Source organism: Balaenoptera acutorostrata, chromosome 5 (genome assembly GCF_949987535.1).
Source record: "Balaenoptera acutorostrata chromosome 5, mBalAcu1.1, whole genome shotgun sequence".
Taxonomy (NCBI): Eukaryota; Metazoa; Chordata; class Mammalia; order Artiodactyla; family Balaenopteridae; genus Balaenoptera; species Balaenoptera acutorostrata.
This window is the reverse complement of record NC_080068.1, coordinates 9,425,375-9,450,311: the sequence shown is the minus strand read 5'-3', so window position 1 is coordinate 9,450,311 and position 24,937 is coordinate 9,425,375. Positions and strand designations below refer to the sequence as shown.

Sequence of the window (24,937 nt, the reverse complement as noted above, 5' to 3'; positions counted from 1 at the left end):
AAAACCTTGAAGGAAAAAAAAGTTTAAAACAAAACACATGGAGTAAAGATCATAAAGGAATAGACTGACAAATTTTTTTTTTTTTTCCAGCCACACCGTGTGGCATGCGCGATCAGCAGCGGCGAGTCTTAACCCCTGGACCGCCAGGGAAGTCCCCAAATTTTATCTACATTAAAATTAAGGACATGAGTTTCAGACTTCCCTGGCGGTCCAGGGGTTAAGACTTCCCGCTTCCAATGCAGGGGGTGCAAGTTCAATCCCTGGTCAGGGCACTAAGATCCCACATGCTGAGGGGTGTGGCCAACAAGTTTAAAAAAAAAAAAAAAAGTGAGTTCATCAGAAAGCACCAAGACAAGCTACAAACTGGGACCTGATATTTGCAACACATAAAATTGACAAAGGACTAGTATCCAAACTAAAAAGTACTCCTATAATCAATAAGAAAAAATTAAACAATACATTTAAATTGAGCAAAAGGACAGGTATTTTATAGAAGAGGAAACAAGTACTGCAATTATAAACATGAAAATATGCTCTAATGCATTAGAACCAGGGAAATACAATTAAAATCATAATTTGGGGCTTCCCTGGTGGCGCAGTGGTTAAGAATCCGCCTGCCAATGCAGGGGACACGGGTTTGATCCCTGGTCCAGGAAGATCCCACATGCCGCGGAGCAGCTAAGCCTGTGCACCACAACTACTGAGCCTGCGCTCTAGAGCCTGTGAGACACAACTACTGAGCCCACGAGCCACAACTACTGAGCCCGCGTGCCTAGAGCCCGTGCTCCGCAACAAGAGAAGCCACCGCAGTGAGAAGCCCATGCACCGCGGCGAAGAGTAGCCCCTGCTCGCTGCGACTAGAGAAAGCCAGCGCGCAGCAACAAAGACCCAACTCGGCAACAGTCAATCAATCAATAAAGTCATAATTTGGCACGATTTCCATATGGCACTAAAAATATTTTCCAAATTTTAAAGTCAGACATGGGACAACAGAATTCTCATCATTTCCTGGAGAAGATTTAAATTGGTCCAACCACTTTGGAAGACAGTTTGTCACTACCCATAAAGAACAACACAGGCATATCCTCCAACCTATCAATTCCAGAACTAGGGATGGAAACTAAAAACTAACTCTTGACACATGGACACCAAGAGATAAGTACAAAAATGTTGACAGTAGCATGTTTTCTCATAGAGGAACCCTCCCCCTTAAAAAGAACTGCAAACAGCACATACTGTATATCCATCAATACTGGAATGGATAATTCTGGTAGAGTCACACTATGCACTATGAAACAGAAGTGAAAATGAATGAAGTACAGACATAAGTATTAATCTGGATGAGTCTAAAAAAACAGAACGTTGTGTAAGCAGCATGTATTCGATTCATATGAAATTTTGGAAACGGCAAAATTAAACAGCATAGTGTCAAGAGATACTTATGGTTATAAAACAATAAAGAAGAATAAGTGAATGATTAACTGAAAATCCAGGATCCTGGCCACCTTCGGGAGGTGAGGGGGTGTAATCTGTGAGAGACACACAGGCATTTCTAATGCACTAGAAATGTCTTCTTTTTTAACACGGGTGGTAGTTGCACTGATGTCTGTTTTACTACTTTTCTTTAAACTGTACGTGGATACTAGACACACTCCTTTATATGCATGACTTAATTCACAAAAAAACATTTTAAAAATAGCAGTATCAACCTCATGTTTCATAAGAGTCTGCTTAAGTTTCAAGGCAGGTGAAACCAAGGGAATTTTTATTGCAAAATAAAGATACATGGGTTTCTAAAACAGCACTTACCCTGTGCAGCTTTTTCAACATTTCTAGGAGAGTTTTAATGTGATAGTTATTCTCGGCAGTTCCAGCCCAATAATTCAGCTGAGCAATGACGGCTGCTTTAAACATCTGGACCAGCCCGATGAAAGCAGATTCTTGCAGAGATGCCCAATATTCCTCTGAGGGATACGAAGGTAAGTAACTGTCAGCGTGTAATATTTCTTGGATTCTTAAAGGTAAGAAGTAGTCAATATTTTCTGAAACTGGCAGAATATTTTCATATATATTGTAGTTATAAAGACACACTTGTAATAAATTTTTCAGTAAATACAATCGGAATTGAAAGGGTAGAATTTAATGTTCTCAAAAAAATGCCTTGACACTAAGAGAACCACACATTTGATCTAATTAATTTGTTGGGGGGAAAAAAAACTAGACAAAATTAATTAGTCACATTTTTTACCCAGATGAAATAGCATACAGTATTAAAAACCAGATTAAGAACGATTTGTGATTACATGACTCTCTTTTGCGCTCTCAGCACGAGTTTTTAACTCTTAAAAACCATCTTTTGGCATTGTATAAAAGAAAAATGTTTTAAACCAGCTTTTCATCGTTTACAATGTGACAAAACATAAGAACGAATGGACTTCCTTGGGCTGAATGTGCTATTTGTGTCAAAAACCTCATTAGAATATAATCAAGCCCCTAGACCTAATTTCCAGTGTACTGGAAATGCAGGGACAGGAGGAAACGATCAGACAAATCTAGATGTGAGACACTGTACAGGACTACTGACCCACACTCTTTGAAAAAAAAAAAAAAGCCTGTAAAATACTTTTCGGGACAAGCACAGAAATTTGAATACGGCCTAGATGTGAGGTAATATTATGCAATCACGGCTAATCTTATTAGCTGTGGTAACAATGTTGAGGTAATACAGGATTCCATATCCTTTGGAGATGCATGCTGAAATATTATGGGTAAAATGCCCTGATATCTCCAACTCACTTTCAAATAGTTCAGCAAAAATAAAATGCCATCTGTACATCAAATGTAATCTGTACACACACGGCAACATGTTAACTGCTGTTGACTCTCAGGTAGAGAGTATCTGGGATTCACTGTACTAGTCTTTCAACATCTGTGTATGAAGTTCTTCATAATGACAAGTAGGGGGCAAAGGACCTCATGACCAAGCCACACAGGTATCATGAAAAGAACGCTAAAAAGGGACTAGAAAAATCCATCTTGGATGAACACAGTAATTATTATAGCATGTTAGAATACACTAAGACTAGGAACTAAACACCATGAATGTGTTCACAATCACCTAAGTTTTGCCGTAACTTCACTAGGCATGTGTTTCCACTGAGAAGACAGTCATGTATTTTCAAATGCAAACCATCGATCTTACCCAGAACCTCTGATGACTGGGCGTGCATTTTATAAACAGCCTCTGCAAACGGGACCACCAGGCTCTCCCAGTTGTTAGGGTCATGCATCACAGAACACTCTGGGAGAAGGAAGAAAACTTCTAAAGCTTCTTGATGTGGAGAATGAAATGGAAGATTTTTGAACAGAGTATCCCTCAGACATGTGGTTATCTGTGGTCAGAAAGGATCCAGGAAAAGACACTCAGAACACAGTGGGAACTGGGTGCAATTACTGTAATAAAATAAAGTGTGGAACCCGGAGTTTCATCCCACCATGAATTTGGAGCAATCACTTGGTCTCTCTAAAACCCCTGTTCACAATCCATCTCATCTAGCTTCCCAAATACCTAGGTGTGTAAATGTGTGACAAGTGTCCTCTCCATCCAATTGTTGGGGTTCATGAAGGAGATCAAGAAGAAATCACATGTGCAAGATTATACTGGATGAACGATGGACTCAGAACTAAAAGGCAGCCCTCCCGGGCTTCCCTGGTGGCGCAGTGGCTGAGAATCTGCCTACCAATGCAGGGGACACGGGTTCGAGCCCTGGTCTGGGAAGATCCCACATGCCGCGGAGCAGCTGGGCCCGTGAGCCACAATTACTGAGCCTGCGCGTCTGGAGCTTGTGCTCCGCAACAAGAGAGGCCACGATAGAGAGAGGCCCGCGCACCGCGATGAAGAGTGGCCCCCACTTGCCGCAACTAGAGAAAGCCCTCGCACAGAAATGAAGATCCAACGCAGCCAAAAATAAATAAATAAAATTAAAAAAGGCAGCCCTCCCAATGATAAGGTCCACATTCTTCCCTCCAGTTCCACTAGCACACCTCATTTTCTAAAGAGGAAGAATGTGTCAGAATCTCCCAAAGCAAAGCAAAAATAAAAAACAAAAACAAACAAAAAGCAACAACTGCAACAACGAAAATCAGCATGGTTTCCTGTTACCTTCTCACAGAATCACCTGTCTCATCACAAACTCTCTCCACCAAACTCTAGTTTCTAGCCCTTCCAATCTTCTTATAGTTTCCCCAATTCAGAATGCAAGTGTTGAAGAAAAATTCAAATGGAATTCTGAATGTTTATGTGTTCTGTGGGCTCAGATAATGGTAGTAATTTGCCTAAAACCCCGTTAAGAAGATAAGCTAGTGTTTACAGGGTTCTTATTATTTGTCAGATACTGTGCTAAGTAATTCACATATATAAGTTCATTTATCCTTGTCGTTTCTCTATAACATAGATGGTATTATTAACCCTGATTCATAAATGAGAACTCTGCATGTTAGGGAAATTAACCTGCTGAAGGTCACAGAGCTAAGTGGGAATCTCTCCTGGATCTTTCTGACTCCAAAGCTCAAACTCAATCACTAAATTATGAGATACTAGCTACATGATATCTCTACATGTACAAAATCTTACAATGATCTATTTTCACATCAAAACATTCTATTGGGCTCCCACCACGAGGTTCAGGCTTCAGAGTCACACACACCTGACTGCTGCACGTGCCCCCCTCCTTCCTCTGGGCTCTTCATCATCCACAGCCCCAAACCTCCCAGCCCTTTAGAACCACTGTACCGCTCTCAAGCCAGTCACACTGTTTCACATCTTGTACCTTGGTGCACACCTTCCTGACTGCCTGGAATGTGCTTCCCCTGTAGGTAGCCGGTAAACTCCCCTCCCCCTGGGCACCTTGTTTTGAGCACTCTAAATAGAGCTGACCCTTCACTGCCCAGGTGATGAATGAATTCATTCATCTAAAAATATTTATCATACACCCAGTATGTTCCAAGCTGGGAACTAGGGGAGACAACTGCCACCTGCCCGTCGGCATCCGTCTCCTTCACTAACCAGGACCCTCTGAAGACAGGGCTCTCACCACAGCTCCCTACACATCGCAGTATTCGAATATCTGCTGAATGAATGAAGGCAGGCCACGTCTGTGCGTCCGTATCACAGAAATCTCAAAACAGAAACATGACAGGTCTTCTGATCCAACTGTCCCATCAGAAACAATGGGAGACTGACTGCTCTATGATTACGTCGCTTGCACTGTATACGATATTGTTCTGGCACAACTAAGGTATAATTAGCCTTAGTGATAAACTGGTCCAACCTCTTCCCTTCACAGATGCAGAAATGGCTTTCTATTTTTGGTGATCTTTCTACTAACTGCTGCAGAGTCCTGATAAAGGTGCATAATTAGGGATCCATTTTACATCAGACTCCTAATTGGGCAATGGTTCTGCCAAAGTTAACATAATTAAATTTTCCATCTTCCCTTGAGAAAAGAGTGTGCGAGACACAACCTGCAGCTAAGACACAGAATGCTGAGTGTGACAGACAGAGCGAGAGACCAGGTGAGGGAGCTGAGAGCAGGAAGAGAACAAGCATGAGACAGATAGAGGGAAAGAATTAGAGCCACAGAGGCAGAAGGAAAGACCAAATGGGGGCGGAGGGAGCCAAGAGAAGTGAAGAAGAGGGGGAGAGGGAGAGAGGGGGAGAGGGAGGGGGGGAGAGAGAGAGAGAGAGACAGAGAGACAGAGAGAGAGACAGAGAGAGACAGCATGCAAAAACGAGCCAGAGACCCAGAAAGAAACAGACTGAGAGAACAACATAGACAGTACCACCCCTAGATCAATCAGTACAGTAGAACAGGGAAATAAATTAATAAAAGCTACATTAGGAAAGGCTACATTAATAAAGGAAGCATGCTTGAAGCATCTCCAAGTGGGAAGCCTAAAGATAGTAGTAACAGTGCTGAAACGAAGAAGCAACAATCCCAGAAAGAACAAGAACATTCCAGAACCTACAGAAAAGGAAGTGCAGACCAGGCAGTCCTTGGTGAGGGGGACACTCATATCAGAAAAAGTGTTCTCATTTCTATACATTTCTAACATTTTTATGTTTAAAATAACTGCAAATAAAATGTTGTTCTTATTCTAGCGTTACCAGTCTCAACAAATATTTTAATCATCTTCCTAAAGCCCTAAATTGAAGACATTCCCTCTAGGGGAGTGCCTGTACATATACGTGTATGCGTGTGTGGGCACCGATGAACTAGTTAGAATTATTTGTAACCTAAGTGCCTATTATACCACCTATTTCACCCTAAGTGGGGACACTCCTGAATGGTAGCTGAGTTTAACTTAATCTGTATATGCCACAGGGTCTCACAGAGTATCTGAAAACAAGATATTTCTTCTGAAATTTTGAGCTCTTATAAAAATGTTTCAGTGTATTTTCTTTTTCCAAGTAACAATCTGAAGAATACCACCATGTTAGTAATCCAGTCCTTCTGGGTTAACTCTTTAAAGGTCTCCCTTGCTGTATTTAAGTCCAAATGAATAGACGTCATTTCTCCAGCGCTTCTGTGGAAGGAAGGTAAATGAAAACTGGGTGAATAAGTAAATGAAAAAGGACACTTCAAGATTAAATATTTTATTAGATTATTTATCTAATTTTATTAGATTATTATTTATTTGAGTTTCTTCTCAAGCTTGCTTCATTTTAATAAAATTACTTTTTTCTCACCTTTTCAATAACTATAAAAATGTGGCTGAATACAATTGAAAATATAGCTGACAAAATATGATTATTTCTGAAATGTCAAAAAATATCCAGGCTGCATTAACAATACATATGCTATCAGACTTTACATCAGATATTGTCTTATCTTAAATGAGTAATCAATAAATATTTATTTTCCAGTACAAAAAAAAAAAATAGCCACAGAAAAAAGGTAAAGGTTTTTCTTGTTTTCCAGCTACATGAACTATAAGCAGGGACCAAAAAAAGGGGTTCCAGAGCAGTAAATTTTTAGTAATCAAAGAGGAAATTACTAATGAAATGTCTATCTTAACTCAAGAATTACATTTATACTGGACTGAATATATTGTCTAAAAACAGACCCATTCTTTGTGAAATAACACATATATTTAGTGTCTGAAAACAGAAGAAGTTCTTTTAAATAAGTATTATATCAATATTTAGGAAAAGAAGTACAAAGTCATTCTTTCATAATACTTAAAAATTCAAAGAAACCTTAGTATCTAGCAATAAGGAAGTAATCAAATAAATTAAGGTATGTCCTTCCCATGGAATACCATGCAACCATTAAAATGATATTATGGGGAAATACTGAATAATATAAAAATTGAATAAAATGGAAAAATGGGCAAATGTATTAAGTGTGAAGAAATGTATAAAACAATATAATCCCATTTTTTGTAAAACAACAGATTTGCATAAAAAAGACATTTATACAAACACTAGCTATTACACTTAAGTGGTGAATTCTGATTTTCATTTTCTTTTTGTTTCATGTCTTTTTTTTTTGACATTTTCTACAGCAAGCATATATGTGCTTTTGTAGGAAAAAAAAGGTAAATTTTAAAAAGAGATAAAGACATAGGTAATTATTTTACCCTCAAACCATTTTCTTTACCACCTTTCACAGTTTTTTAAATTGAGGTATAATTGACACATAACATTATATTAGTTTCAGGTATGTACAACATAATGCACTGATATATGTATAGCATATATTGTGAAACGATCACCACAAGTCTAGTTAATATTCATCACCACACATACTTACAAATTTTTTTTCTTGTGATGAGAACTTGTAAGATCTATTCTCTTAGCAACTTTCAAATGTAAAATACAGTATTATTAACATAGTCACCATGCTATCTATACGTAGTGTTTTCAACAGAATTTTAAATTTATTATATATATTACCTTTCCCTTAAAAAACTTCCAGCCAGACATGCAGGAGACGAAAATATCTCTCTGATTTCCCTATATTAGGAATAAGATGGTGGTTAAAACAAATCAGAATATGCCTCCTTGGAGCAGGAGACATGATCAATTGTCCTTCAAACTCCTCCCTCCATCTCCAATTTATCTGCATATTGCCATGGGCATCTGAAAGTCTCATATGCGAAATCTCAAAATTTCAGAGGCAAACACGGGAAATAAAAAGATATGTACTCAGAGAAGCCAGAGGGGAAGAGGATAAGGCTTGACCTAGGGTATTTTCTTGGACAAATAAAACACTCCCAACCCACCCAGCTTTCCAAGCCCTACTTATTTCTATTCCACTGGAGTAGAAACAAAAAAAAATTACCAGAAATTAAAGGTGGGGACGTATGCTCAGTTTTGTCATAGAAGTACTTGCACAAATAGTTCTTGACCATTTGTGCTCTGCATGATGCAGCTATTTGGTATAACTACTTTCCAGAATTAGGAAGCCATACCTAAAAATGTCTCTAAAAGGAAATGCCTGTATAAATGAGTATAATTTGTACAGGTGGTAGGAGTCCTAACATTGAGAGTAAGGTTGCCTAAGCTGTTCAGCTGTGAATAACAGCTCAACAAACAAGAGGCTCTCAAGTCAACGAGGGTTGAGAAACTGTAGACTATATTTCCTGCTCAGTGTCACAATTAAACACATCAAAGGCCCAGAGAAGTCCTGCAGTAAAGAAAGACGCCCCCATGGAGCTTACATGCTAAATTGTATGTGTCAACTTGGCTGGGCCATGGTACCCAGAGATTTGATCAGACACCAATCTAGATGTTGCTGTGAAGGTATTTTTTAGAGGAGATTAACATTCAAATCAGTAGACTGTGAGAAAAGCAGATTACCCTCCATAATGTGGGTGGGCCTCAATCAATCAGTTAAAGGCCTTAAGAGAAAAAGTCTAAGGTCTCCCGAGGAAGAGGGAATTCTGCCTCCAGACTGCCTTGAGACTCAAGCTGCAATATCAACTCTTCCCTGGGTCTCCAGCCTGCTGTCCTGCCTCACAGATTTTGTACTTGCCATCCCCTACAACTGCATGAGCCAATTCCTTAAAATCTCTCCCCACCACCCTCAAACACACCCTATTGGTTCTGTTTCTCTGCAGATCTCTGACTAATGGACCACTAGCGGACCACAAAATCTCACATCTCTGTATTGTGCAGAGCCAGTTGGGGAAACACTGCTTTAGAGAGCTATATGAGCAGACAGACCCTTAGGGTGTACCTCTTTGTATTCTGCCACTGTTTAGTCCCCACGTCAGCAATCCATCTCTTTACAGTGCCTTTATTCAAGGTAGGAATTTTCCTCCTCAGATTAACATAGGAATTCTGTAAACAAACAAAATAGTAAAATATAGTAACTCAGACACCACAGAAATAGGTATCCAACTCTTAGGCACGTTCTAAGGATAGAGTAATACTAAGCATGGATAACACAGCTCTGCAAAAATCATAAAGTAAGATTCTACCAAGGAACAATCAATCATTTGCCTGGTTGCCAATTTCTTGTCTAAGGGTGCTTAGATCCAAAGTAAGTTTCTCTGAATGCCCCAACGCCGAACGCTTTATACGGGTATGGTCAGATTAAACTGAACATCAGACAGCTTTGAGTGGAGAGATCCTAAAAGGACTGGGTACAGAAGTGGCAGGGACTCAGTCTGCCTTGGTGCAGTAGGGTACGGGGGTTACGGGCCGATTATTCATAAGACTATAAACCTCGGGTCTTTTTTAGGATTGGCTGGCAAAGTCACTTCAGAATATCAACCTGTTGGTTCACTAGCACCCTGACCAAAATGCCCTTGGCAAGGAGCCTCCCGAAAGGTCAGCAGAGTCTAAGGAAATCACACATATTTGACGTACACTAAGGGCAAATCTGCTGACTTTTGTGAGTAAATACGTATGTAGTTTAGACAATAAAGGATCAATAACGCCTAACCATTCCCCAAACTCAGCCTAGTAACCTGATGATTTTGGAATTCACCAAATCTAGATTCTAGAACCTTCTGTTTTGCTTAAAATACCAAGTTACAAAACTTCTAGAGATCTATTTTTACCGTTTTTTCCACCCAAAGCAAAATGCTTTGATCTCCTCCAGCAATCATTATTAACTCCTTTTCCGAGGTACGGCTTTCTGAAAGGGATTTACAAAAAATAAGAGTTTAGAAACTCATTTGATACAAATATATACACTCAGCCTAAATAATTTTAGATTCTTCTTAAACTGAGTCCTTTTATCTTTCTGACAAAGACTCAGTACATTTCCTACCGATAAAGCAGAAATACGTATCTACTTCAGGGTAAAGTCTAGTTAGCAAACATAGATGATTCACAAGGTCGGCAACGTGGTATCAGTTTGATACACATAATTAACATAAATGCTTATATATACAACACAGTCAAACAAATATCTGATTAGTTAACTGTTCCCTGGTTTAATTCAGCACCTCTTACTAAAACCCATATGATTCTACAACTCAAGATTTAATCAACGACTACTGGCTGTGAAGAATGTAAGTACTTCAAAAGCCTATGCAAGGGGTTATAAGAAATCAGATATAATACTTGATCTGCTTAAGGAAATAACCCGACTGTTCATTTCCCCAGAAGAACTGAGAGAATTTTGGTACTTCCGGTCACCACTAAGCTTTCAGAAACAAGTGACCCAAGGGCTCCGAGGCACTTCTACGGTGGAACGTTTCAGAGCTAAGGCTCTAAAGTTCCACAGGGCACAGTTCACGTGTCCAGCCACAACCCTTCACAGGCTAACAACCTTCTGCCAAGTCTCTGCACCCTCCAGCAAAAGAGGACTGAGAGTACACATCTCCTGGAACTGTTTAAGGACCGGTGAGTTAAGCACAGTTTACAGTGCCTGGCATATGTCAGCTGCTCATCATTCTGAGGGTTTTATATGATTATGAGTCATTTTAATCAGGTAAGAAAAACAATCACTATGGAATTAGTAGGTCCCTTGAAACCTGGAATCAGAGGCTGCATAGGCCTCTGAACCCATATAGTCTATTTTACGTTGTATCATGTTAAATCCACATTAATCTTAACTTGAAGTGCTAAGGGACAACTAATGGTTATTTCGACTTGATAAATTAGATTGGCTGTGTTACGCTGTTTACAAGTAAACAAATGAAAGCAATGTTTAGAAAACCTCCCTTCACAGTCATACATTTCTTGCCCACATTACACGCTTACAACAATCAGTCTCTCAACCAAGGTATTCATGTCAAATCCTGTGCTCCTAAAGAATTTACCAAATGTGAGTTCTTCATTTGATGGCGATTTCATGGGATGTGGTATCAGTTGATTGTGTGTTCCACCGTTTCCCAGTTGTCCTTCTTTTCCAGAACCGAAAGAAAAGACCTTCCCCAAATCAGAAACATACGCAAGTGTGTGCTGCCTATTAAATGAAAGCACATACGGTCAATTCTCAATTATCCACAATGATTAGAGTATGCAGCAATCTGGTAAACTGAAGAAATTACGCTACTCAGTCAGTGAAACCAGCTAAGCAATTTCCAATGTACGACTTAGCCGTCTAGAAAGTAAGACGCCACTAATGTGTGGCTGAGATGATTCTGGAACCGCTAAGTGTGCTGAAGGCCATGACGCTGCACCCTGGCAAATGACGTTCCCTTCGTCAGAACAAGCACCACCTCTTGCCTTCTACTCCTTTTTTAGGCCTTGGCTTGAGTCACCACCTTCTGGAAGCCATCTCTGAGTCCCTCCCCTCCCCATCCTAGGAGGTAGCATTAGGTGATCCTCCCGGAGCTCTATTTCCCAAAGACCTTTATCATGCTGATTTTCTTACTGATTTGCTTGATGGCCTCTCCTACTATACAGATGTATAAGGAAAGAATTTGGCCTTACTCCGAGGTCTGCCCTTTGTCCTCACTGCCTGGGAGGTAATGTCTAAACCCTCAGAAGTTTCCAAGCGACAGGAGTGTCTCTGTTATTCACGGTAGGCCCGCCCCTAAGACCACACCTAATAGTTTATCCAGGTGGCTCCTGGAAGCCCCTCCAGCTGTATGTAAGCCCAGCCTCTCCGGTACACAGAGGCTGGAGGCTGAGTTCAACCACATGGGCAATAATTCAATCAATCATGACTAAGCAATGAAACCCCAAAATCAACCCTGGACTTGGGTGAGCTTCCCTGGTTGGCAGTATTCTTCAGTCATGTATCAGGCTGGGAGAAGGTAACACGGCCCATGGCTCCAAGGGGAGTGGACACCAGAAGCTCCTCATTTGGACCCCTTCTAGACTCTGTCTTATGCATCTCTTCCTTTGACTGGTTCTAACTTGTATCCTCCTCTTGTAATAAAAGTGACCGTCAGTGTAATAGCTCTCAGTGAGTCTCGTGTCTTTCCAGTGAATTCTCCTGTGTTAGTAGGGGTACTGCCGCCTGGTTTGCAGTAAGACATTTCTAAGGTGAGGACTCCTTCTGTAACACGTATTACTCGGAGGAACATATGTTACGAAAAATCCAAAGTGGTGACAATGTTCCTTTGGTTAATGCAGAGATGGAGTGATGATATCAATGAATGAACCTTTCTAACTCATGTCTGTTCATTTTTTTCCAAATAAATGATAACTTTTTTTTAAGATAAAAGTGCATTCGAACAGTTACAAAGGTATTTCACTAAAGGACCAACAGAAAGTAAATATATTTACACATTAAAAAAAAAAGTCAATGGAAGTAAATATGTATAGTAAAATATTTATTATGATTGTCTAATAATGTAAAATTAAGCATCATCACCTATCTGAAAATGTTTGATACCTTTATTTCAATCAAAGAAACCTGATGGAAATTTTATTAAACTACCTATCTAAATTTACCGTGCATATCTTACCAATTCTCACTGACACTTCACAACTTACCTTCCACATGCTATCTGGGTCACTCTATTCCCAGCGAGTCCAGTTACCAAACAGGGTCTTAACTCATTCTGTGTTGAATTGTGACCGAGTTGCCCATATTTTCCAGCACCAAAAGTAAACACCAGCCCATCCTAAAGAAAGGGAACTTCGTATCAGTTTCTAGAGAAATAGGACACAGAAGTAAACACTCACTGATGCAAAGGCGTCAGTGAAAAATCAATAGAATCACCATCAAAGCAAAGCCCCCCAGTGATCAGACAGTCCTGCATGTGGGAAGTGGTGACCTTTCTTCCCTGGGAAACGCTAGCTGCCCACATCTCCAGGTTCTAGTGCTTTCTGCACTACAAAGTGCTCTCCTGGAATTACAGTCAGAGAGACAAGGGTACACGCACCTTTGTAAGCAGGGCAGTGTGAGAGCCACCACAAGCGAGAAACTCAACTGTCTGATTGTCCAGCACTTCAACAAGGGAAGGAGAATCTTTACCTATGCAAGGGAAAGAAGAGTTCAAGTGACCCAAAGGAAATGGTGAATTTCACACTAGAGTTCCAGTCTACTGATAAAATACCCAGACCGCTTCCTCTAGGCCCATCACAACAGCTCCTAACACACTCTGGCAAGAAAGGCTCTGTGTTGGCACATTTAGGTCTAAAAGCAGAGGCGGGCAGTGGTCAAAGGGCCGCACTCGCGGGCACTCACCTGTGAAAGTGTCACTTTCACTTCCCAGAGCCCATTCTTCTCTTTTTAACCCGACCTGAGTAGCCTTCATTGAAGCATACCTGATATTTCCAAGTCCCATCTAGCATTACCCTTTTAATGAACATAAAGCTTCTTTTTTTCTTTCAAAGTCTCTACTACACTGTCCTTGCCTTACACCACCTCTTCTCTCTTTCACGATTATTTTCTTGTCCAAGCACTTAGAGATTCAGCAAAAATAAGTTCAACTGTCCTTTATTCCTTTTCCTCCTCTGAGTATTTTTCTAACACTGACTTACAGGTTCTCCTGAGTAACTAGCATTGGACCATGTGAGGCAGAAATGCAGTATCTGATCAGTAACTCTGGGGGGAACGTGTACATTACCACAGCTAATAGAGCAGCAGAGTCTGCCACACCTGAAATCTCTAACAAGGTGTTTGGGGTCATCAGAAATATCGCCAGCGGCTTCCCTGGTGGCGCAGTGGTTGAGAATCTGCCTGCCAATGCAGGGGACACGGGTTCGAGCCCTGGTCTGGGAGGATCCCACATGCCGTGGAGCAATTGGGCCCGTGAGCCACAACTACTGAGCCTGCGCGTCTGGAGCCTGTGCTCCGCAACAAGAGAGGCCGCAATAGTGAGAGGCCCGCGCACCACGATGAAGAGTGGCCCCCACTTGCCGCAACTGCAGAAAGCCCTCGCACAGAAACGAAGACCCAACACAGCCATAAAAAATAAATAAATTAAAATTTTTTTTTTTTTAAAAAGAGAAATATTGCCATCTGCTTTGTAGACGTAGCTCAATAATGCGAATTGTTGTTTTCGTGGGTGTTTACAGATGTAATGAATACCTTATGAGACTAGGATAGGTGAGTTTCTAAATAGAATTTTAGTATCCTTTTGTCCTAATGTAATTGTAATAATAGACATTTAAGTGCACAAGTACCTTGAAGGTCACTTCATCCAAACTCATCACTTTACAGAAAAAGAAAATAAGACCTAGAGAAAAGTAAGTGACTTGGGCAGGCCCTGAAATTAGTTAACTTGAAGTGGGAATCACAGCCCAGGTATTCTGATCCCCAGTCCAATGCTCTTTCCCTTTTTCCCACTCGGCCCGGACACACGTCTCAATCACAGCCATGACCTCCACACTGTGCATGCACGTCGTTTAGACCGATTCTGCCCTGAAGACAGAGAGAGAACCGGGGAGGTCAGTGCTAATGAAAGTGGGGATCTGAACCATTTTTTGCCAGGGAAGTCTGTGGTACATTCATCTCTTATATGACAAATATATATTTGTTTAGAATATGAATTTGAAAATATGTTTCCATACTGTCAGTGTGGCCCAGGCCCAGCTGCCCACAATCGTTTCTTCCCCACGAGTAAACGTTTCCCGACAGGGATAAGGCCATGCTGTGGGCTTCTCCTGCAGAAATCTGAACCAAGGGGACTCCTGAGAGGTGCTCCACGATCTGTGGTGTAGGGTTCGAGGCAAACTTTCTTCCAACTCCAAGCTGGCCGTCTAAGTTCCTTCCCCACGCAAAAAGCTCACCACCTCGATGTAAACAGAGAAAACGCTGTCTTAGTAAGTTTAAAATGCAGCAGACATCACCCTAGGACATTATGTGCTATCCATACTGTACCATCGTGATCTCCTCCATTCAAACTGACAAGACTGCTCAGATCCTCTCATGTCTCGGTCAGAAAAACCAGAAGAACCTTTGTTTAGCAATGACAGTTACAATTCCTTACCTCTTACCTCCAAGGGTAGTGCTATGAACTGAATGTCTGTGTCCCCCCCCAAAACTCCTACGTTGAAATCCTAACCCTCAGTGTGACGGTATCAGGAGGCGAGGCCTTTGGGCGGTGACTAGAATTAAATGAGATCGCGAGGTGGGGGGCACTCACGAATGGGGTTAACGCCCTTATAAATAGAGCTCCCTCGCCCTCTCCACCTGTGAGAAAACTGGCCCTCACTAGACACCGAACCTGCTGCAACCCTGACTTTGGACTTCTACCTCCAGAACCGTGAGAAATGAATTTCTGCTGTTTAAGCCACCCAGTCTACTTTTGTTATAGCAGCCCGAACGGACGAAGAATAAAGTTATCTGAATATATTATAATCAAATTCAAGAAACACGTATGTTAAAAATCCCACAGGATGGGCCCATGAAAGATAGAAATATTCTACATTTGGGAAAATAAAACCTAAAACTACTTTTCTTTCTTTCTCTCTCCCAAGTGCCTTAAGATGCTAAATAAACACCTTAAAGAGACACTGAAAACTGCAGCACAGCATTTGGAAAGAGTGAGCATCTTCTTCCATTAATTGAATATATGGAACATATTTTTATTTTACTTACTTATTTTTAAAATTTTTATTGGAGCATAGTTGATTTACAATGTTGTGTTAGTTTCAGGTGTACAGCAAAGTGAATCAGTCATACCTACACATACTGGATCATATTTTTAAAGAAAAGTTCTTAGATATTATCTAATAGAGATGACAGTATCTAATGGAGTATCTAAAAAAATATATCGGAGATTTAATGTTTACTGAGCAGGACCTGGTGGGAGACAGAGGTTTTCCTTCAAACGTAATTATCACATGCCTATCAGCCACCAGGAATATCATGATACTACTGAGAACGATCAGTAGAGTTCCCTTTCTTGCTTTCCCAACTTTCATTCTTCTAGATTGTGATTTACCAATAATAAACCCTGAACAACCCCTTCGCCCCACATCCCTAGATCCTGGGCTTCTTGAAGGCACAGTGTGTCTGTCTCACCTTCACAACCTCAACATGGTACTTACTCAAAATGAAAGATCTGTTCATAAATGGATGAACTCAAACAACTAGTTTTTTCCAATACAAGTTTTATACACTCAAACCTTAACAGGGCCTTCAGTACAGGTCAAATACTTGATTACTTACTTCCCTTCAATTCCAGCTTTCATTCAGTTTATGCTTATATCCGTCCTACGTATTTAAAAAATTTCCTTGATCCTGAATTCCCCTCCATCGCCTTCCTGTCTTAATTAGGTCAAGTTTCTTCAGGAAATACTCCATATTCAGTACTTCCCTTCCCTACCATTACGGTATCTGATAAGAAACAGGAAGTAATAAAGGGCTGGGGAGAATCTCTGAATTCAAAAGGTAATGTTAAAACACGTCAGAGGCCTGCAAACTGGCCATAAAAGCAGACCCAAGGGATTCTGAGCTCCTGTCATGGGAGCTGGAAAAGCACTAGGAAAAGGGAAGAAAGTTCTGGAAAAGGGTGGACCATGCCTGGTCCTGCTTCCAGAGAGGAGATTTTGATGATTCAAAATATTTTCACTGTTTCATATTTGAAAAATAAAAAAACATGGAACTTTTGAAATAAAGCTCTAGCCCAGGTGCCACGTCACCAAACCGAAGTTTCACGCCCCGTAAGTGCTCCGCTTGACCAGAAACACAGCACATGCAGTCAGCCAATCCCCAACCACCAAGTCTACTCTGCGCTCTACACTTATCTCCTTGTTCCTTGATCTTTCTAAATGTCAGCCATGCAACCTTAGCCAATCATGCCCTGTTTCCGCGTTGAGGCTTCTAACACTCTACTAAACTCGCCCTTGCCCGAAACCCCTCGGGAAGAGTGTTCCAGGGAAGAGTGTTCCAGTGCTCGTGAGGCCCTAGACACTCTCAATCCATGGGCTCTTTTCCCTGAAATAAAGAACATCAAACTCGTTATACCAAACTGCTTTAGTGTTGTCATCTGACAGAACAAAAGGTAGGAATAGTAATTATGAAAACCTGAAGATTTTATAGGTCCAAGAATTCTAATTTTGTATCTCCTTTAGTAGTGCTCTAGACCATATCACATTCAAAACCATACTTCTGTCCTGTGACAAAGTGAAGCACATACATTCTACTAGTTCTATACACACACACATTTGCTCCCTCTAAGAAACAAGTAATATTCCAGAAAAGTACCTTTTGAGAGGGCAAGCGAATGATAATCTCCACATGTGATCTGAATTATATTATTTTTTTCTTGTAAAATGCACTGAAACCTGATGAAAGAAAATATATTTTATGTTGATCCCATAATGGAAGTCACAACATTGATGTAAGAATTATTAACTGTATTTAATTATGATTGAAGCTCAAAACATTAAATTTACTGCTTCACATTCAGCACATCTAAAATCATTGTAATAATAACATGCTTTAATTAGTGGTTTAAAAGGAAAATAATGTGCATTACAAAACTGAGGTAAGGTGATTCTAAGACTCTTTTGCAAAGAATAATTTTATGATGCAGGAATAATACGAGATGAAAATAACTTCTAATTCACATGATCTACTAGTAAAAAGTCTCACAAATCATTCCAAGATAATTCATTTTCTCCCAAGGTTGAAAACTATTTCTGTAAATAGAACTTACAGTATTATTATGAGGGTTAAATGAGTTAATGAATGTGAAAGTCCAGTCTGGGGCTACGTGGACTAACCAATCATTTCCTTTAAATGCCAAAGCAACACATGGTACATGCGATGGGAGACAAAAATTGATTTAGAGTTCATTGATAGAATTCACTTATCCAGAATTCATCATTTACTTAAGATGTCACTGTATAAAGCAAGCAACAAGGATCACGTAAAGGAACATTTTCCTACAAAAATTATGATTGCCTTTTGAGCAAAATTTAAATGATTTTTAATAAAAGAAAAAACCTTCCTTACCTTGCGTGCTCTACGCTATAGTTGTACTCAAATGGTTTTCCATCTGAGGAGAGAACCAGCAGGTGCTCTGCTCCTTGGTCCATGGAATGTATCTTCATTTTTTTCCCTAACTTAATGCACTCTGCAGAGCAAATCCAACCAGGAGCTATCACCATTCTGTTACCCACTATTATTATTCATTGCATTATAATACACTTAAAACACCTGGAAGAAGTTTGCTTTTAGATTCCTGTTTAAGAAGTTCAGAAAGAGAAACTAAATTTGAAGAGCTAGAAATGAAAAAGGCTGCAAGAAAATGTATCTTAATTTTTGGACAACACCACTCATTTTAAGAGCAAATATATTGTGTATTCTGAGATACACTCTTTCCCAAAACAAAACAAATAACAATAATAAAGCCCTCGTAATGCTCCATCTAGAAGCCAAGGCCTATATTCTTAAAAGGAGACATTTGATTTGGGGGGACGATTTTTAAAAAGGATGTTGTTAAAAGAATTGTTATTGGCATTAGTGCACATTTAGCCCTTTCTAAAAGTTAAAGATTTAAAATTGTCCACTATGCCATTTACTCTAAATTTGTTCACAAAAAGTAGGATAGATTTGGGACTTTGTTTGTTTTCAGTTCTAACGAAAAAAAATCTATCCATGTAAAAATATCAAAGCACAAACGACTTCATAATAAAAATGCTAAGAGAACCAAAACAGTTTGGTAATAAAGAAGAAATGGCCCAACAATGTTTTTTAGAGACCCAGCATTTCAAATCAGTTGAAAAAAAGGAGGGTTTATTCAAAAAAAGGTATTGGGACATCCGGCTAGCCATTTTGGAGAAACAAATCAATCTAGATCCCCCTACTTCATTCCTTAAGTCAAAATAATTTCCAAGTGTATCAAAAATTTTAGGTTTAAAAATAAAATCTTAAAATTAGTATAAAGATGAGTACATTAAAAAAAGAAATTGGATTGTGAATAGCTTTCTAACGTAACACAAAATCCGTAAGCCTCCTTAAAAGATTGATGAAATAGACTATAAAATAACCTTAGCTAAAGGCAAGTCGGGGAAAATTTTACAACGTATATGACCGACAAAAGGCTACTCTAACTCAGTATTCAAAAACTCTTCCAAATAAATACGAAAAAGATGAACAACTCAATTTTTTAAAAAGCCAGACAAAGATACGAATGAACAGGCAGTTCACCAAAAAGAAATGCAAATGACCCACAGAAAAAAGATCCTCGACTTCGCTCAAGTTAAAAGTAAAACGAACCAAAGTAAAATAGCGTTTTCTTCACTCAACAGAAGGGCAAATTTTTCAGTTGAGTGTGTGGCCATTTGCTCTCCCGCCCACCTGTAGAATCGGAGCTACGGACACCGGACCTAATCTCTGCAGAGATTACCACGGAGAAGCGCAACTGAACGCACTCTTTAAAACGCCTGCAAACATCGTCACTGAGAACAAGATAACGCGAGCGAGGTTCTCCAAAGACTCCAACTAGGAGCGGACCGAAAAAGGGGTCAGAGAGAAACACACTCTGAACAGAAACCAACGACAGAGGAGGGCTGGCGGAGATACGATGCTGCCGGTGCACTCCGTCCGTGCGCTCGGCGGACGGAGCGGTCTACTCCTCGCCACCACCCCGCCAAACTCCACGCCCACCGGCATCGCGGCTGCGAGAGCTCAGGGATGCTGCGCGAGCCAAGCGCGAAGAGCCCCCGGGCCGGCGCGCGGCTGCGGCCCCCGCGGACCGCTGCGGCGTCGGGTCCCCGTCTGAATCCCCTTCGCGAGGAGAGAAGGACCGCACGCCCACAAGTCGGGCCACTCTGCAGAGAAGCGTCCCTGCTCGCCCCGACCGCGACCGCGACCCCGCAGGCGCCGACCCCGGCAGCCCACCGCACTCACACCCCCAGCCCGCGGCGGGAGGGCCGAGCGGGCGCTGCGCGGCCCCACTCACTCGGCTTCCTGGCGCCGTCGCTCCCCGCCGGCAGCTGGTGGACGTCGACGCCGGCCCCGCCGCGCTCCAGCACCGCCAGGCGTTCGCGCGTGCAGCACATCTGGCGCGTCGCCTCGGTCCTTCGGGACAGCGCGCCGCAGAGCGGGGCGGCGCTGGGGAAGAGCCAGAGCTTCGCACCCCGCGGCTCCGCGGGCCGGGACGCGGGGACCTGCCCGGACACCAAGCGCGCGCCGCCGCCGCCGCCCCGCGACTTCCTCCGTGGCCTCCGCTCCATCACCGTCTTCCCGGGCTCCACGGCCGTGCCTCCGCTCTCCGGACCTTCGGAAGAGACCGAGCTGTGGCGACGCAAGGAGAGGGTGGGATGGCCGCCCCGAGAGCGCCCACGGGACCCCCAGCGTCGCGGTGCGGAGGCGGAACGAGCGGAACGCGCGGCGGCGTCGAGGAACCGCAGCCTCCCTGCCCCGCCCCTGCCCCGACGCCGGGCTTCCAATGCGCTGTTTGGGGGGCGGAGCCGGCAGTTTCAGAGAGAATCGAAACTGTTTTTTTTTTTTTTTAAAGGGGCGGAATCGAAAAGGAAAGGTTAAAGGGAAACTCGATGACTCACGACTGGCTTGGACGGTGGCCAGAGTAAACAGGACGCTGGCCGGTGAAGAGGTGGGTGGGCAGGGCTGAGAAGGTGTCCCCGGGCGGGCAGTGGCCACCTGAACTGGACCAGGTGGCCTTCGAAGAAACACTGCAATTCCACTAGGAGGAGCCCTGACACAGGCGGACGTGCAGAATTTCCAGAAACTATGGTGGCCCGGAGAGCTGAAATTTGTTAAGCATTCTGTTGGGGGCTCTGCCGCAGCCTCGTGGTGAAACTCGTGCGGTCCCACGGCCCACGCTGCGGTGTCTGCAACCACTGATCTGCTGTCTGTCAATAAATCTTTGCCTTTTCTAGAGTATCTTAGGAATGGACTCAAACTTGTGCAGTCTTTTGTGTCTGACTTTTTTCACTTAACATAAGGCTTTTGAGATTCATCCTGTAGTGTTTCATCAGTGGTTCCCTCTTTGTTATTGAGTGGTATTCTATTATATGGATATACCACAATTTCTTTATCCATTTACCAATAGGCAGGCTTTTCAGTCCTTTCCGGTTTGTGGCCACAAAGAACAGAAGTGCTGTGAATACTGTGAACGAGTCTTTGAGTGGATAAATGTTTTCATTTCTTTGGAGTAAATACCTAAAAATGGAACTGCTGTGTCATATGAATATCATTTTAAGAAACTACCAGACTCTTCTAAAGTGCTATATTATTTTGCATTCCGTCCAGCAGTTTTTGGGAGTTCCTGTCCCTCTGTATCCTTGCTGACATTTGGTTTGGTCAGTCTTTTTAATTTTAGCAATCCCGGTGGTCTAGAGTACTATCTTATCGCAGTTTTCATTTCCATTTCCCTAACGATTCATGACGTTTAGCATTTTTTCAGGTGCTTATTAGTGCTGATCTCTGTCTCTCCTCTGTGGTCTGTTCACATCTTTTGCCCATTTATTAATTCGATTGCTTATTACTAAGGGTTTTTTAATATATAACAGAGTTCTTTTTAAATATTTATTTATTTATTTTATTTGGCTGTGCTGGGTCTTAGTTGCTGCACATGGGATCTTCCTTGCAGCTTGCAGGATCTTTAGTTGCAGCATGTGGGATCTAGTTCCCTGACCAGGGATCAAACCAGGGCCCCCTGCATTGGGAGTGGGGAGTCTTAACCACTGGACCATCACGGAAGTCCCTATAATAGAACTCCTTATGTTACATATAAAGTCCTTTGTTAGACATATGTTTTGAAATGTTTCCTACCAGTCTGTGGCTTGCCTTTTAATTTCATTAAAAATGTCATTTGAACTAACACAATATTGTAATGCAACTATACTTCAATTAAAAAAAAAGCTATGATAAAACTAAAACAAAAAAATAAATAAAATTACATGAAAAAATGTCATTTGAAGAGCTTAAGTTTTAATTTTGATGCAGTTTATTTTTTCTTCTTTATCCATTTTTTTCTCTTACATAGTTCATGCCTTTTTTGTCTTACTTAAGAAATCTTTGCTTGACCCAAGGTAACAAAGATTTTCTTATATGTTATCTTCTAGAAGTTTTATAGCTTTAGGTCTTTGTTACATTTCAAATGAATTATTCTTTATGATGTGAGGTAAGGGAAGAGGTCCATTTTCTTTTTCTTATTGATTTCCAACTGTTCCAGTTTGCGTTTACTCACTGAATTGCCTTGGCGTCTTTGTCAAAACTGTTGGCTATATGTGATTCGATTTACTTCTGGACTTTTTATTGTGTTCCACTATCTGTATGTCCATTTTTTTTATAAATTTATTTCTTTATTTATCTTTGGTTGCGTTGGGTCTTCGTTGCTGCGCGCGGCCTTTCTCTCGTTGTGGCGAGCGGGGGCTACTCTTCGTTGTGGTGCACGGGCTTCTCATTATGGTGGCTTCTCTTGTTGAGGAGCATGGGCTCTAGGTGCACGGGCTTCAGTAGTTGTGGTTCGCGGGCTCTAGAGCAGAGGCTCAGTAGTTGTGGTGCACGGGCTTAGTTGCTCCACGGCATGTGGGATCTTACTAGACCAGGGCTCTAACCCATGTCCTCTGCATTGGCAGGTGGATTCTTAACCACTGCGCCACCAGGGAAGTCCTGTATGTCCATTTTTACTCCAGTACCACACTGCCTTGATTACTGTAGATTCTAAATAAGTCTCAAAATCAGTTCACTCAACTGTTCCACCATGGTCCTTCTTCAATGTTGTTTTGGCTATTTTAGGTCCTTTGCATTTCCATATACATTTTAAGATCAGTTTATCAATTTCTACAAAACAGACTGCAAGGATTTTGAAACTGCACTAAATTAGATCAGTTTCAGAAGAACTGACATGCTGATAATATTGATTCTTCTGTCCATGAGCATGTCTCTCTCCATTAATTTAAAGCCTCTTTAATCTCTTTCAGCAATATTTTCAAGTTTTCAGGGAACAGTTGAACATATTTTGTTAAATTTATCCTTAAGTATTTCTTATTTTTTGATGATATTGCAAATGGTACTTTAAAAAAATTCAGTGTATGATTGTGAGTATATATAAATGTAATTAATTTTTATATATTGACCTTGAATCCTGACACTTTTCTATATTTACTTAATAGTTCTAGTAGTTTTTTTGTATGGATCCCTTTGAATATCCTACAGATACCCATGTAATTTATAAATAAGATAGCTTTACTGTTTCCTTTCTAATCATTATGCCCTTTCTTTTTTTTAGTTTGCCTTATTGTGTGGACTAGTACATCTAGTACAATGTTGAACAGAAGCGATGACAGACATCTTGGCCTTGTTCCCAATTTTAGTAGGAAAGCATTTGGTCTTTCACCATTAAGTATGAAGTAATCAGGTTGAGGAAGTTCCTAGTTTTCCAAGAGTATTCATCCTGCATGAGTGGCTGTTGAATTTTATCAGTTTTTTTCTACCTCTATTGAGGTAATGATGTGATTTTTTTTTTCTATTATAGTGAAATATAATGGATTTTCAAATGCATTTCTGGACTAAATCCCAGTTGGTCACAAGGTATTATCCTTTTTATATTTTATTGGGTGTTTGACATGTTAAAACTTTGTAGAAGATTTTTGTATCTGTTCATATGAGAGATACATGTAGTTTTCTTTTCCTGTAATGTCTTTATCTGGTTTTGGTATCAGGGTAATGCTGGCAACAGAGAATTAATTGGGAAGTGTTCTCTCTACCTTTATTTTCTGAAAGAGTACATAAAGAATTGGTACTATCTCTTCTTAAAATGTCTAGTACAGTTCACCCATTTGCATAGAAAAAGTAATGTTGGAGTTGAAAGGCCTGAAAAACACAACCCAAAAGTCAGGTGCCTAAGGATCGCTAAGATTTAGAGGTTACCTTTTCCCTTAAAATTCAAATAGAATACATCTGGGCCTTCATTCCATTTATTGTAGAAACCAGATATATCCAAAATAACTATGAGGATTTGCTGGGGGCTTATGTTTCTACTAACCACCTCACATTCTAGTGTCCTTGGTGAATTCTCTGTGTCTGTTCTGTCTATCCTCAGATGCCTGCCCTCTTTCCACATCAGCACCCCAGTATGAACTTCACCCCATAGTTTCCTTTCCCAAAGTACCACTGACACAAGGCTTCTGTGTATGGTTTGGGATGACAATAGGCATTTATAGAATAGCTTACAGTTTAAAATTTAATATGAGATAGAAATGGCCCACAAAATCCATTTCTACCATACTTATATCTCTCCTTTAATTCATTCTATACCATGATGCTGAAAAGATATTTCATGTTCTTCATTTTTTTCCAACTGTAATTAGATGGGAGTTCCTGGTTGGGCTTAGCCCTTAACCAAATTAATGATATCTGCATTTAGAATGCTTCTTGGAACACAGCAATGAGCATAAGTCATTATTCATTAAATTAATACATCCCTTAACATTTAGATTTTTCAAATAGATTGTCTGGCTAAAATCAAAACTCTGGAGACATTCCAGAATATAAAAATATATATCCACGTGCCTCAAAAACATGTTGAATTAGTTTACAGTTTTATTTTTTTGAACTTCAGCATGTCTTTCATATTTGCAGACAGTGTTTAC

At 40.9% G+C, this 24,937-nt stretch overlaps 1 protein-coding gene across 3 annotated transcripts in view; it reads right to left on the bottom strand.

Moving 5' to 3' along the window:
* LOC103002581 (E3 ISG15--protein ligase HERC5) overlaps positions 1–20,747 on the bottom strand; it is a 42,342-nt gene extending 21,595 nt beyond the window's left edge. Inside the window, exons 1-13 of one of the 3 annotated variants that reach the window (XM_057546401.1) lie at positions 20,278–20,747; positions 18,327–18,447; positions 17,574–17,653; positions 14,933–15,154; positions 13,300–13,391; positions 12,908–13,038; positions 11,281–11,426; positions 10,072–10,148; positions 9,243–9,346; positions 7,958–8,017; positions 6,489–6,585; positions 3,203–3,392; positions 1,810–1,964 (exon numbers count right to left, since the gene is read on the bottom strand). In XM_057546401.1, coding sequence (XP_057402384.1) covers positions 1,810–1,964; positions 3,203–3,392; positions 6,489–6,585; positions 7,958–8,017; positions 9,243–9,346; positions 10,072–10,148; positions 11,281–11,426; positions 12,908–13,038; positions 13,300–13,391; positions 14,933–15,154; positions 17,574–17,653; positions 18,327–18,447; positions 20,278–20,551 — 1,749 coding nt within the window. In that variant the 5' untranslated portion in view covers positions 20,552–20,747. The remainder of the gene's footprint in view (positions 1–1,809; positions 1,965–3,202; positions 3,393–6,488; positions 6,586–7,957; positions 8,018–9,242; positions 9,347–10,071; positions 10,149–11,280; positions 11,427–12,907; positions 13,039–13,299; positions 13,392–14,932; positions 15,155–17,573; positions 17,654–18,326; positions 18,448–20,277) is intronic. The other 2 variants (XM_057546402.1, XM_057546403.1) reach the window with 2 other exon arrangements.
* Between the last annotated feature and the right edge of the window lie 4,190 nt (positions 20,748–24,937).